This window comes from Hemiscyllium ocellatum, chromosome 15, assembly GCF_020745735.1.
Source record: "Hemiscyllium ocellatum isolate sHemOce1 chromosome 15, sHemOce1.pat.X.cur, whole genome shotgun sequence".
NCBI lineage: Eukaryota > Metazoa > Chordata > Chondrichthyes > Orectolobiformes > Hemiscylliidae > Hemiscyllium > Hemiscyllium ocellatum.
The window spans coordinates 44,902,520-44,916,717 of record NC_083415.1 but is presented as its reverse complement, the minus strand read 5'-3'; the positions used below and the strand labels follow the sequence as shown (position 1 = coordinate 44,916,717).

Sequence of the window (14,198 nt, the reverse complement as noted above, 5' to 3'; positions counted from 1 at the left end):
AATTATAATTATCACTTCTAGTATTTGCTCACAATGTTGGTACAAACAATGAATAGTAGTGAGAGAGCCAGAAAAGTACAAGTTTCCTCACTTATTTCTATTGATATCTACCACTATGATTTCAAGATTCACGTCAATTACCTTGGAATTCAGTTCATGACAGCAATGCTTTGCAGAACACTTTCCAAGTTATGTCATATTGCTGAAAGGATAATTTATGATTCAGGTTGGTTAATATGTCTACAATTTAGAATAATCTTTTAGCCATTCTGTCACTTACTGCAGTGTGTGCTTGTCAAAAAATGTCCTTTCCTATGCCAGTCATAAGGGTTCATAGCTGTTTCAAGTTGTTACTATGATTTCCAAACTTCTTGATCATCTTAAAATGTCAAATGAGACTCCACATTGAAGCTGGTACATGAAGGGAATCTTAATTGACATTAAAATGCAGTAAACACATCAAATTTGGGGAAACAGCTTGAAGTTAGTACTCATGCATTTTAAAACAAATCTCCAGTAACCTGATTATCATATTGCCAGATCTTTTTGGCCCTTCTCCTTGTATCCTGTTCCTTATGCCTACTGTCCTGCTACTTATGAATGAAGTCAGAGTCTTCTGTTCCAAATCAAAGCACGCAGACAGAAGTGAATTGATCTACATTCCTGATTTATTGACTGTCTATGCTCAACTAACTTGGATTCTTTTTTGTGTACAAGAAAGGAATTCAGAATCTCTGTGAGTGCCCTGACTTCCTTCTAACTTTGCAAAGAAAATTGTTAATTGCATTTTGTGATTTATTTATCAAAATGTTAATAAAGTTCAAAATTTATACTGAATTGATATATAATACCGTGTTGTTCATTGCAGTGAGTATGCCATGTCATTTGCTGTAAATCTCAATTGTATTCAGATGATAAGTGTAATTATTAAAGTCAGATTTCCACTTATCCTTCTATAATCTTCGAGTGAAGATAGGTACATCATCCAGATCCTCACACTTGCACAACTTCATGGAACTTCTTCAATCCAAACAGATTGCTGAGCTAACTAAGAGGATAAAACAGTAGAAATGAAGTCTGTAACCTTGTCCTTTTCCCCATACCACTGTGAAATACATTAACTTTACAAACAGATATAAATGCTCATAAGTTAGCATTGAACTCAGCTCTTTTACATCATAAAGTAAATGGACAACCTTTTACAAACAACATCTATGTCAAAAGAAGCAAGAGTTAATTTTTTGATTTCGGTATGACTGTTTTTCAGAACTCAATAAGAATTGTTTTGAGGAAGAGTCATACAGACTTGAAACATTAACTCTTGTTTTGTTTTCCACAGACATTGCTAGACCAGCTGAGGCTATTCAGTGTTTTCTGCTTTTATTGCCCTTAATGAGTCAGTTAGATTCTTATCACAATCTGGCAGTGTTGGTGGTATTTGTCACCAATTAAAATACTTACTAGTTCGCTACCATAATCGCTAAACTACCATAACAGACCTCTTTTGTATGATTGTAATGATAATCCCTTCATAAAATTCGATCAATTCCACAGAATATGATAAATGAATGTGACTTTTCAGCATTTCCTCATCGGTTCTGTTCCTTGAGAACATATACAGGTTACCAATGGTTTGTTATGAACCTCATTGCAACTTAGACCACTTCATTGGAAATATGACTCACAAGAATTGCTGTTGGGTCCATTGTTTCTCATCATTTATATAAATGATTTGGATGTGAATATAGGAGGTATGGGTATTACGTTTGCAGAAGAAACCAAAATTAGAGGTGTAGTGGACAGCAAAGAAGGTTAGGTAAAAACAATGACTGCAGATGCTGGAAACCAGATTCTGGATTAGTGGTGCTGGAAGAGCATAGCAGTTCAGGCAGTATCCGAGAAGCAGTAAAATCGACGTCTCGAGCAAAAGCCCTTCATCAGGAATACAGCAACAGCAAAGAAGGTTGCCTCATAGTACAATGGGATCTTGATCAGATGGGCCAATGCACCAAGGGGTGGCAGATAGAGTGCTGCATTTTAGAAAGGCAGATCAGGGCAGGACTTATACACTTAAGGAATGTTGCTGAACAAAGAGACCTTGGAAAGCAGATTCATAGTTCATTGAAAATGGAGTCGCAGGTAGATGGGATAGTGAAGAAGGCGTTCAGTTTGCCTGCCTTTTTTGGTCAGTGCATTGAGTATAGAAGTTGGTAGATCATGTCGCAGCTGTACAGGACATTGGTTATGCCACCTTTAGAATACTTCTGATTTCCCTGCTATAGAAAGGATGTTGTGAAACTTGAAAGAAGAGTTCAGAAAAGTTTTACAAGGATGTTGCTAGGGTTGGAAGGTTTGAGCTATTGGGAGCGGCTGTTTTCCCTGCGGCATCAGAGGCTTGAGGGTGATTTTATAGAGGTCTATAAAATCATGAGGAACATGGTTAGGATAAATAAACAGGATCTTTTTCCCAGAATGGGAGGAGTTCAAAACTAGAGGGCATAGGTTTAAGGTGAGAGGGGAAAAGTTTAAAAGGGACCTGAGGGGCAACGTTTTCATGCAGAGTGTGCTGCCAGGGAAGTGGTAGAGGCTGGTACAATTACAATATTTAAGAGGCATTTGGATGGGTATTTGAATAGAAGAGGTTAGAGGGATATGGGCCAAATGCTGGCAAATGACTAGATTTATTTAGGCTACCTGGTCGGCATGGAAGAATTGGGCCGAAGGGTCTGTTTCTGTGCTATATATATCTCTATGACTCTGTGACCATGACTTGAAATTGTGAACTTTGACAACACAAAAACATGCAACTGAGCTTCCGCAGAGAAAAAAGACCACTTGTTTTGGATTGAATATTTAATTATACCAAGTGACATAGCAAAACGAGAAGAAAGAGAAATTAAACAAACAATCATGCATTATTTAGACAGTATTGACATTTAAGTACACTGCAGCCAGCAAAATATCAGTCAGTAGACAAGATGCAGACAATGAAAGCAAGTAGGTTTAATTCTCACACAGCATTTTATACCAAATAAAGTTTGCCTTAGGAAAGTCATTAATTTCTATCAAAATACTGGTTTTGTTACAATATTTAACACTCTTTACTCAAACAAGAACTCTGCTCAAAATGATAGTCCTGCTGTATTTTGCAGAAGCATTAATTTGAATATATGTTTTCAGTCCTGTTTTGATACAGCAGATATAACTAAAACAATTGTTAACTGAGACTACACCTTTCCCTGAGGCTGGACTGAACTGTGTACAATGGTTACTTTAGGAGTTGAAGAGCTACACCCTCTCACCTGTGAGTGAAAACGAGTCAATGTAAAATGTTAACTCTTGTCTCTGCACAGATGTTGCCTGATCTGTTGAGTTTTTTCAGAATTCTCAGTTTTTATTTCTGATTTTCAGTACCTGCAATACTTTGTCCTCTTACTTCCTATTTAATACTCATCATTAGTCCCATATCCATTTTTTCTTGTTGACTCTCAACTTTCAGTGAAATATGCTCTTGCATAGAGTGTGACCATTATTGCCTGGCGCAATGAAATGCTGTGAACTAATAACAGGTTATTGCCTCATACCAAGCTGTGTATACTGTATTGCTGTTTGCGATATTTGTTTTGTATGTTTGGAAATGCCTTCATTTATTTTGAAAGGCAAATTTTAGACTGGACTTTATGCTGAAATCCCAGTGGTAGTGGGATGAAACCCTTAATTGTGCATAAATTACTTAACCTCAGGCCATGGGCAGGCAAGTCAACCCAAGTTCTTCACCATCTGCAAGGAAGGACAGAGCAGGAATGGATAGATATACTGCCGATGACATAGTGCTCTAATTTACAGCTCTATCTGCCTGATCCCGCATGTGGTCTGTAAAAATCAGCTCATTCTTTCCCCTTTTTTTCATTTTTCTAGTTTGGAAACATTATTTTCCCCTGTACTTCTAATTGTCTCTCGTTATCTTCGTATCTCTGGCCTGAGCTTATGTGTAAGAACAGTTTGAGTTTCTTGTGCTGTCTCAAAACAAATTGTTTTTTTCTCTGAAAGTGAATTACTTGGTACTTGGGTAGTGATACACATGCAGAAAATCACAGGAAAAACTTCCCATTTTGCCACTTACTGATCAGTTTCATGATTCAATTAATAAATCACTTCTATTTGAAAAAACTTCTGTTTTGAGGGTTTTTCCTTCAAGCAGGGGGGCGTTGGAACACAGATTTTACAATGAGTTTATTGTACCACTTTGGCTGAGTGGAGCTGGGTATTTTCTCATCAACCTGTTTAGAGATATTATTACACACCTCTGGATCAAGTAGGACTAGAACCCAGGCCTCCTGGTTCAGAGAGAGGTTCACAACCACTGCACCACAAGCATTTTTGACTGAGAGAGTTGTGCTGAGTAGAAATAGAGTGTCTCAGTTACACGACTGATAGAGGTTGAACATTCCAGTAAACATGGTTATAGACTGGAAACTACCTGTTTGTAAACACTCCATTAAATGAGAGGTTTAATTGAGTTTAATTTAATTTGATTTATTATTGTCACATGTACTGAGCTACAATGAAAAATATTGTTTTGCCTAATAACCAGACAAATCATACCTTACATAAGTACATCAGTTGATCACACTCCATAAAGCTCACATCCCACTGATTTATAGCTCCACATATTTATACAGTCAATTCATACACTTAATTAATATGCCCATCATTCGCTTTCAAATTCTGTTAGGTTTAAAGCATTCCCTCATGACCCATTTATGCTGACTTTGTTTCCTACTATCTAGCCAACATCTTATCCCCTACACCATGAGGTTTTTTTTCCCAAAAAGGAAACAGGCCCTTCTGCCCAACAAGTCCACACTGAACCTCCGAAGAGTAACCCACCCAGACCCACCTCCCTGTAACTAATGCACTTAACACTGTGGGCAATTTAGCATGGCCAATCCACCTGATCTGCACATCTTTGGTTTGTGGGAGGAAACCCACACAGACAGTCACCCAAGATTGGAATCAAACCTGGGTCCCTGGTGCTGTGAGGCTGCAGTGCTAACCACTGAGCCACTGAAGACCAGCTTTCCTATGCCACTAGTAAATGATACTACATCTAAGAGCTCCAGTAAGTTAATTAAGCATTATTTCACTTTCACAAACTGTGATTACTCTAACTCTGATTACCTTGAAGTTTAGCAAGTATCCTGCTCCAATATCTTTAATAATAGCTTCTAATATTTCCACAGTGACAGTTGTTAAGTCATCTGGCCTGTAGATTCTGTTTGCAGTGTCCCTTTTTGAATAAAGATACAGTGATCAACTCTTTAAATGGTAGTAGCCGAATTTAGAATTCTATTTTGTGTAACCTAAATCTGAAGTATGGATAAATCTGGAAGTATAAGTGAATATGGAAGGATGGGTTACCATTTAAGAGCCTATGTTGTGTTACTACTTCTGTCTGAACTTTTTTTTATTTTACTTGGTGTATTAGGAGTGAGTCAAGTCCTTCAATTATGAACCAGATGCGGCCACAGCATTTCCAACAGCAGCTGTCTTCAGATTGCTCCAGTTCTCAGGATTCATTAGACACCTTGTCAATGGATGACTTCTGGACTGAAGTAGAGAACATTAAGGAAAGCCATAGAACTGAACCGGATGAACATTTGGATGTGAAGACACCAGAAGGTAAGCCACAACAAAATATAATTTGACTAATACAGTACCTAATTTATGTATAATATGTGTAATTCTGTGTATAAAGGTAATGCTGTTTGTACTGTTACAATCAGGCAAGTACAATTATTGTGATCGAGTATGTTTGATTGCTGTTCGTTGCGATCGGTTGCTATATTCAACTATCACAATCATTGCCTTTTCCTCATTTGAGCACAACAGATTTTTAATTCATCTGAAGAGGTGTATTTGCCTATTCAGTGAGTGCTCATCTACTTACTCAGCATGATCTTTAAAAGAAAACAATCAGACAGGTTGTTGAACTTAACAACGGAGGAGATTGGTTTTATTAGACTGATGCCAATTTCAGTAAAATAATAAAATATGTCCCAACTTTCACATGCACATAAAACACTGTTCATACATGTACATACAGATTATAGAGTGGGGAAGATTCGGTTGATCAAATTAGACTCCTTAAAAGTGTAATTCACCGTTTGTACTTTGGTGACTTTGTTGGCTTCAGACTGAATGTAATGGCCTTATTGCTTTCGCTCAGTGAACTTCACCCTGAAGCCAACCAAGGTTTAAAGTGGTGGTTTAAGATCAGTGATCCAGCTGTATTTCTGGAGACAGAGCTGTGGAATAAAGATCTTTTTTAAAAAAATTCTCTGCCTACTGTACATGGAGAGTCAGTTAAACAAAAATGATCAGGGCCTAAAAGCTTGAAAGTTGGTTGGAGAAAGAGAGAAGGAGAAAGGGTCTCCTCTCAATTTCTCATATTTGTGTTCTCTTTTCTGCGGAGAAATCATGTGCTCTAAACATGCAGAGGGCTTGCTTGTCATTTGACCACTATCTGAAACTGATCAGTAATTCAAACATGATCATGTATTCAAATTGTAACTTAATTAGATCATCAAAAGGAATTGAACCCTTTCATTGGTGCTCCATTGTACGAGTGACTGGTTTATCTCTACCATGTTGAATATTTTGACGTTGTGCTAATGGAACATCTGGATAATAGTAACAGGGTAGGTCAGAGTCAGCATGGATTTATGAAGGGGAAATCATGCTTGACTAATCTTCCGGAATTTTTTGAGGATGTAACTCTGAAGATGGACGAGGAAGATCCAGTAGATGTAGTGTACCTGGACTTTCGGAAAGCTTTTGATAAAGTTCCACATAGGAGGTTAGTGAGCAAAATTAGGGCGCATGGTATTGGGGGCAAAGTACTAACTTGGATTGAAAGTTGGTTGGCTGATAGGAAACAAAGAGTAGTGATAAACGGCTCCATTTTGGAATGGCAGGCAGTGACCAGTGGGGTACTGCAGGGATCAGTACTGGGACCGCAGCTTTTTACAATAGATGTTAATGATATAGAAGATGGTATTAGCAATAACATTAGCACATTTGCTGATGATACAAAGCTGGGTGGCAGGGTGAAATGTGATGAAGATGTTAGGAGATTACACGGTGACCTGGACAAGTTAGGTGAGTGATCAGATGCATGGCAGTTGCAGTGTAACGTGGATAACTGTATGGTTATCCACTTTGGTGGCAAGAACAGGAAGACAGATTACTACCTAAATGGAATCAATTTAGGTAAAGGGGCAGTACAGAGAGATTTGGGTGTTCTTGTACACCAGTCAATGAAAGTAAGCATGCAGGTACAGCAGGTAGTGAAGAAGGCAAATAGCATGCTGGCCTTCATAACAAGAAGGACTGAGTATAGAAGCAAAGAGGTTCTTCTGCAGATGTACTGGGCCCTGGTGAGACCACACCTGGAGTACTGTGTGCAGTTCTGGTCTCCAAATTTGAGGAAAGACATTCTGGCTATTGAGGGAGTGCAGCGTAGGTTCACGAGGTTAATTCCTGGAATGGTGGGATTATCTTACTCTGAAAGACTGGACCGACTGGGCTTGTATACCCTTGAGTTTAGAAGACTGAGAGGGGATCTGATTGAGACATATAAGGTTATGAAAGGTTTGGACACTCTGGCAGCAGGAAACATGTTTCCGCTGACGGATGAGTGCCGAACTAGAGGACACAGCTTAAAAATACGGGGTAGACCATTTAGGACAGAGATGAGGAGAAACTTCTTCACCCAGAGAGTGGTGGCTGTGTGGAATGCTCTGCCCCAGAGGACAGTGGAGGCTCAGTCTCTGGATTCATTTAAGAAGGAGTTGGATAGAGCTCTCAAGGATTGTGGAATCAAGGGTTATGGAGATAAGGCAGGAAGAGGATACTGATTAAGGATGATCAGCCATGATCATATTGAATGGTGGTGCAGGCTCGAAGGGTAGAATGGCCTACTCCTGCACCTATTGTCTATTGAATAGGAAATATATTTCATTCACATCCTCTGAGGTGATAGACTTTGGATTTTCACAGATGTGCTTTCTTGATCTCAATGGGGTCATAAAGTCATAGAGTCATACAGCATGGAAATAGACCCTTCACTTCAACTCATCCATGCAGACCAGGTTTCCGATACTGAACTAGTACCATTTGCCTGCATTTGGCTCTTATCTTCTATTCCTATCCATGTACCTGTCCAAATGTCTTATAAATGTTGTAATTGTACTCACCTCGACCATTTCCTTTGGCACTTATTCTATATATGCACCACCCACTGTGTGAAAATGTTGCCATCCCGGTCCCTTTTAAATATTTCCCCTCTCACCTTAAACCTATGCCCTCTAGTTTTGGATTCCCTACCCTGGGGAGATGATGTTGGCTATTCACTTTATCTATGCCCCTCATGATTTTATAAATCTCTAAAATTCACCCTTCGCCCTGATGCTGCAGGGAAAGGAACCCCAGACTGTTGAGCCTCTCCTTATAATTCATGCCCTCTAATTTTGGTAACATCCATGTAAATCTCTTTTGTACCCTTTCCAGTTTATAACATCCTAAAGCAGGGCAACCAGAATTGTATGCAGTGCTCCAGATATGGCTTTAACAATGACTCGTACAGTTGCAACATGACGTCCCAACTCCTGTACTCAGTGCTCTGACCGATGAAGGCAAGTGTGCTAAATGTATTTTTCACCATGCTGTCAACCTGTGACATCATTTTTAAGGCACAATGTACCCTAGGTCTCTCTGTTCGACAGCACTCCCCAGGGCCCTAGCATTAACTGTGTAAATCCTGCCCTGATTTGTCTTACCAAAATGTAACACCTCACACTTATTTCCATGAAATTTCATCTACTATTCCTCAGTGCACTGGCCCTGTTGATCAAGATCCATTTTATCCTTTGATGCCCTTCTTCACTGTTCACTATAGCGCTAAGTCTGGTGACAAGTTTAGTAACTATGCCTCCTATCTTCTCATTGTTTGTATAAATGATAAACAACGGTGGACACAGCACAGAACCTTGCAACACACTGCAGGTTACAGGCCTCTAGTCTGAACAACAACTCTCCTCCATCACCCTCTGTCTTCTACTGTTAAGCCAATTGTGTATTCAGTTGGCCAGCTCTCCCTAGACACCATGTAGAAACTTTTCGAAGGACTTGCTACAGTCCATGTAATGTGGAATGTGCAGCATTGCAAATTAGGTAGCCAATTTGTCTGTAAATTTAGCCTGTGTTTTAGTATGTCTCTGGTGAGTAGTTTAATTCATATTTCTAGCCGATGGATTAAAAGCCATTATTCGCCATAATGCACACTTTCATGATGTCTCCAAATGATTGACTTATCCAATCGTTACTTTTAATACCATCTCTTACATTTGAAGGATGTGATGTATTTCTGAAAGATATTATTCATTGTATATGGAACAGTAAAGCAAGAATGAGACTTGTACCGTAATGTGAATCAATTTGAAGAAGTAGAATTATTGACAGTGAAATGATCTATTCTGGATCGGGATTGTCTTCAGATTTCTGCAGAATCCCAGCATATCTTCAGCAGGGCCTGAGTGCCATTTGTCACAGGGTTGTGACAGTGACTCAAGACAATTTTCTCAAATGAAGCTATTTTGCATATCTTAGCCGGGCCCCCTGATTTCTCTGAGGAATCCTTCTGGAAATTCAGATAGCAGCTGTCAGAACTGTTTTGGAGTAAAACCAGGGATTGCTGGTTTTATGAGAAATACTCCATAAGCCCAGTTCTCAGGATTCATTTGACATTCTGTCAATAGATAACTTTTGAAGTAGAGAACATCAAACAGAGCTGTAGGATTGAACTAGATGCAAATGGTAGAGGTCAGAACAGAGTAGATAGGGAGAAACCATTTCCTTTCATAAAAAGATTAAGAATGAGTGGACACTGATCGAAATAAAAGAAGCAGAAGTGACTGAGGAAAAACATTTTTATGCAGCAAGTAGTTAAATTCTGGAATGTACTGAGGGAGGGTGTTTTCTGGAGGTAGATTCAATCAAAGAATTCAAAAGAGAATTAGACTGTTATCTGCGAAGGAGCAATGTACAGAGTTATGGTGAGAAGAAGAATGAGCAAATTGTTCATTTGGAGAGCCAATGCAAACACAATGAGCCAAAATGGCATCTTTCTACACAGTAAAGGAAAGTCCCAGAGGACCACAGGGTTGCTGTCTCTTTAGAAAGAATGACTGGTGATAGTTTAATCTTAGGGCAACCATATCTCAGTTGAGGACCAAGGTCAGGAAGGTGGGATCTTTATGAAGACCTCAGTTGAGTATGGATCTCAAAGCAGCCATCCAGCCAACTGAACTAATGTGGTAATAGTTCTGTGATTCAGAAGTCAGACTGAATCCATGGAGAGAATATGATTAATATCATTAGGACATACTGAAGGACTGTTTCGAAGATTTGTTTAGCAGATTCTGATTCCAAAATTAAATAGAAGAAAGTAATTTTGATTCCATGTGTCCTCCATGCCTATCATTTGAACAGCTTTTCCTTGCAGTTTATAAAAATGTGATGGAATCTATAAGCAAAGCCTGTATTTTTTGAGACTACCCCAAACTGAAAAGAGAAAGTGAAGAGGTAAGATAAAAACATAAGTTGAGATGTGAAATTGAGAAAGGAGGGTCAGCCTTCTCAGTTGTTAAAAAAGTTAAAACTGAAGCAAATAATTGCAAACTAAAACTCCTTGTTGAAACTATATAAAAGTGACAGAGCCACCAGAGCTCATTAATGGACGGTGATAATCTCTGTAGTGCAGTTCAGGCATATATTTCCTGCAAATTACAATGAGTGATGCAATTCTGTGAAAGATTGATGAGTGGAACCCCACATCAAATTCCATTCTCTGCTGTTTTAGTGTTTTTAAAATATACGAGTTAAAAATGGGGAGAGGATAAGTATGTAAGTTAGTGCATGAGCTGGAAGGTTTGTTTTCAGATATTTTGTCACCATGACTAGGTAATGAGATCATTGAGAGTCTTCAGAGATTCTCATACTTATCATCAAGCTGAGCTACAAATCTTCTTGAAAAATGGGGAGAGGAGTTTACCATGAAGGGTTAAAAATTTGTCTGATAAAAGGATTCTCAATAATTGCTGTCTTCACTGAAAATGTGCAATGTTCTATTTTCCAAGCAATCCCTACTTATTCCATTATATTTACTTTGATAATTTCTTAAATTATATGTTGCACTGCATGAACTACTTCAAAGTAATTGTGACAATGTCCATAACCTATACACTGCTCTTGTTGTATCAGAATGCAATAGTTCTCTTTGCATCAATGTTACAATTATAACATAAATGCAAACTAACATTATTGTCAACTGGAAATGATATGAATTAGAACAAGCAGGGAGTGTTCATTTGCTCAAATCAGGTCTTTAATAATTTTACGTTTCTAGCCTGTAAGTTTAAGATTGGCTTAAATTGCATGGCCAGTAGACAATGGTTTTCAAAAATGGTGCCCTACTGTATTGATGTCAAGTTTAATATCAACCAGTACGTGTAAGATTGTGAGTTATATTTTCTACCCTTTTGTTGTCATGAATAGAAAATTTTCAATAAATCTATTGAAATGTGATAAATGACAAAGGAATAGTTAGAAAAACAATTTCCTCTGCTAGGGGTATCCTAACAAGGTGGTATAATTGTTTAGACATACAGGAATTAAATCAAGGAACACATTTTCTTAGAAAGGGTAATGGAAATTTAGAACTCAGTCCTGCGAATGGCTATGGATGCTGGGACAGCTGAAATTTTGCGCTTGGTAGATTATTTCCTGTGAATAAAGAGATCTAAAACTATAACATGTAAATGAAATTGAGGTACGGATTAGGCACAATTTAGTGTAATGGTGGAACAGACTGGAGGTCTGATATTGAGAACATAAAAGCTATTGGAATAATGTTCAAATTATCAACTGCTTGTGACCAGTTACTTGGTGATTCTTCATGGAAGGTCAGTAATGTGGTCGACTTTGATCACAATCTTCACATTGTCCTGCTGTGTGATAGAATAGTTTCCACTTGCCTGGATGAGTGCAACTCCAAAAATACACTAGAACGTCAATACAATCCAGAACAGAACAGCCCATTTGATTGGCACCCATCCAATATCTTTAACGTTCCTCCATCACCAACACATAATGGCAACAGCATGTACTATATACAGGTAGTTCTTCTATAATGTGTGTTTAGTCAGTGTGAATTGCCTATAATGTGATTGATGAATTGTGGATGTTGTTTGCATAATACAAACTTTTTGCTGAACAGGTACAGCCAGTTTTTCATGGCGCAATCTTCTACAGAGTGATTTTCTATAGCATTTGGTTACAGAGGAACGCAACTGTCAGTTATAATAGAATGACTTGCACTGTGGCAACTCAAAAAAACCTACTTCCACAGCACTTTCTAAATCCACTATCTCTATCACCTAGAAGTAAAAAAAGCAGCAGATGCATAGAAATACCACCACTTCCCCATTGCCATCTAAGCCACACACCATCCTAACTTAGAGTCATAGACTCATAGAGATGTACAGCACGGAACTATATAATTCTATAACTATTTAATTACTCATTATTTCTGGGTCAAAATCCTGGTGCTCCCTTCCCAACAGCATTGTAGTATTTTTACACCAGAGTGGATTATGACAGTTAGATTTCCATGTTGTAATACTGGAGAAAACCAATGCAGACCCGAAAAGTGTGAGCAAATGTTAAGACTAAATGTTACTTCTGTTTTGCTTTTAGATGGAGATTTTGAGATTGATTGGCTTCACGATGCTGGGCTTTCCACTCTTATCAAAGAAGATGGCAGAAATGATGATGAAGAGGTCTTGCTTTCTACTCTAACACGCACACAGTCTGCAGCTGTGCAGCGCAGATTGGAAAACTATACTCTATCCATGCGGGTAAAAAGCAAACAACCTGTACGAGATGTTAGGGATATCTTTTCAGGATCAAAGATTTCAGTAAGTGGAAACAGTCTGTCTTAACCATGAAACCAAGTAGAAGTATCTTAATTGATGTGTGAACATGTTTAAAAGAACTTAAGGACTGATTTTTACTCTCCACTTCATCTCATTATTGAAGCGAGAGTTCATGTGAGACTTTAACATATTGGTGTCCTAGTGTTTACTTTGTTCCCTTGCCCATGCCACACTTGTGCCATTTTAACAGGATTATTTTGAGCAATATCGAAGCCCCTCACCCCGTGCAGGAGAGGATTTACAGGGAGTTCTCCTATAACACTGTAGTTGTGTTCCAGTAAAACCGCGCTTAAGAGAAATAATGGGGCCTCTGGGAAAAGTGGGGTTGGAGCATACCAGCAAAAAGTAGCACTCATGATCGCTCAAAAATCACCCAAAAGTCTAATGCAAAGTATAGCACAGCCTGAATGAATGCTGAAATCATATTTATTAACTATACAAAAGTAGGTTTAACACAGTACATTTTTAAAAAAAGTAAGGAAGCTGCTGTCTATACAGTACCTCTCAGAGAAAGCTGCTCTGTTGGCAGCTGACATTGGCACATGCGCAGTACGACGCAGAAATTTTAGCGTGTGCGCAGAACGGTATAAAGAGCAGTACTGAAGTCATGCATGTGCAGAATGAAGCACAGCTATCAGGGCATGTACAGAACAAGCCATGCAAACTGATCCCCAATGGAATCACACTACTGCAAATACCATTCCCTCATTCATTCATGATTTGGAGATGCTGGTGTTGGTTTGGGGTATACAAAGTTAAAAATCACATAACACCAGATTATAGTGCAACAGGTTTAATTGGAAGCACACTAGCTTTCGGAGCGTCGCTCCTTCATCAGATGATGGACTATCACCTGATGAAGGAGCGTCCCTCCGAAAGCTAATGTGCTTCCAATTAAACCTGTTGGACTATAACCTGGTGTTATGTGATTTTTAACCTATTTCATTCATGACATTATAAACAAACTGTGCTGCCAAAATGCGTGTTATCCTTGAACTACCTGTAATTAAAATCCAATATTTATGGCTCAGTGATGTCGTAATGGTGAATGTTTGATGTTTGGCTTCACATAGGAAACTTTAGCTTGGATTTTACAAGTCAACTTTGTCTTAGTGCCCCTGGCTAAGATGTTGTTCCAGAGCT

At 38.6% G+C, this 14,198-nt stretch overlaps 1 protein-coding gene across 7 annotated transcripts in view; it reads left to right on the top strand.

The window, feature by feature from the left end:
• The window catches only part of LOC132822966 (rho GTPase-activating protein 18-like), a 143,912-nt gene that overhangs the window by 94,778 nt on the left and 34,936 nt on the right, over positions 1-14,198 (top strand). For 5 of the 7 annotated variants that reach the window (XM_060836422.1, XM_060836425.1, XM_060836426.1 and 2 more), the window contains 2 exons: positions 5,489-5,682; positions 12,817-13,037. In XM_060836422.1, the coding sequence (XP_060692405.1) occupies positions 5,489-5,682; positions 12,817-13,037 (415 nt within the window). Of the gene's footprint in view, positions 1-3,180; positions 3,305-5,488; positions 5,683-12,816; positions 13,038-14,198 lie in introns of all 7 variants that reach the window. The other 2 variants (XM_060836428.1, XM_060836427.1) reach the window with 1 other exon arrangement.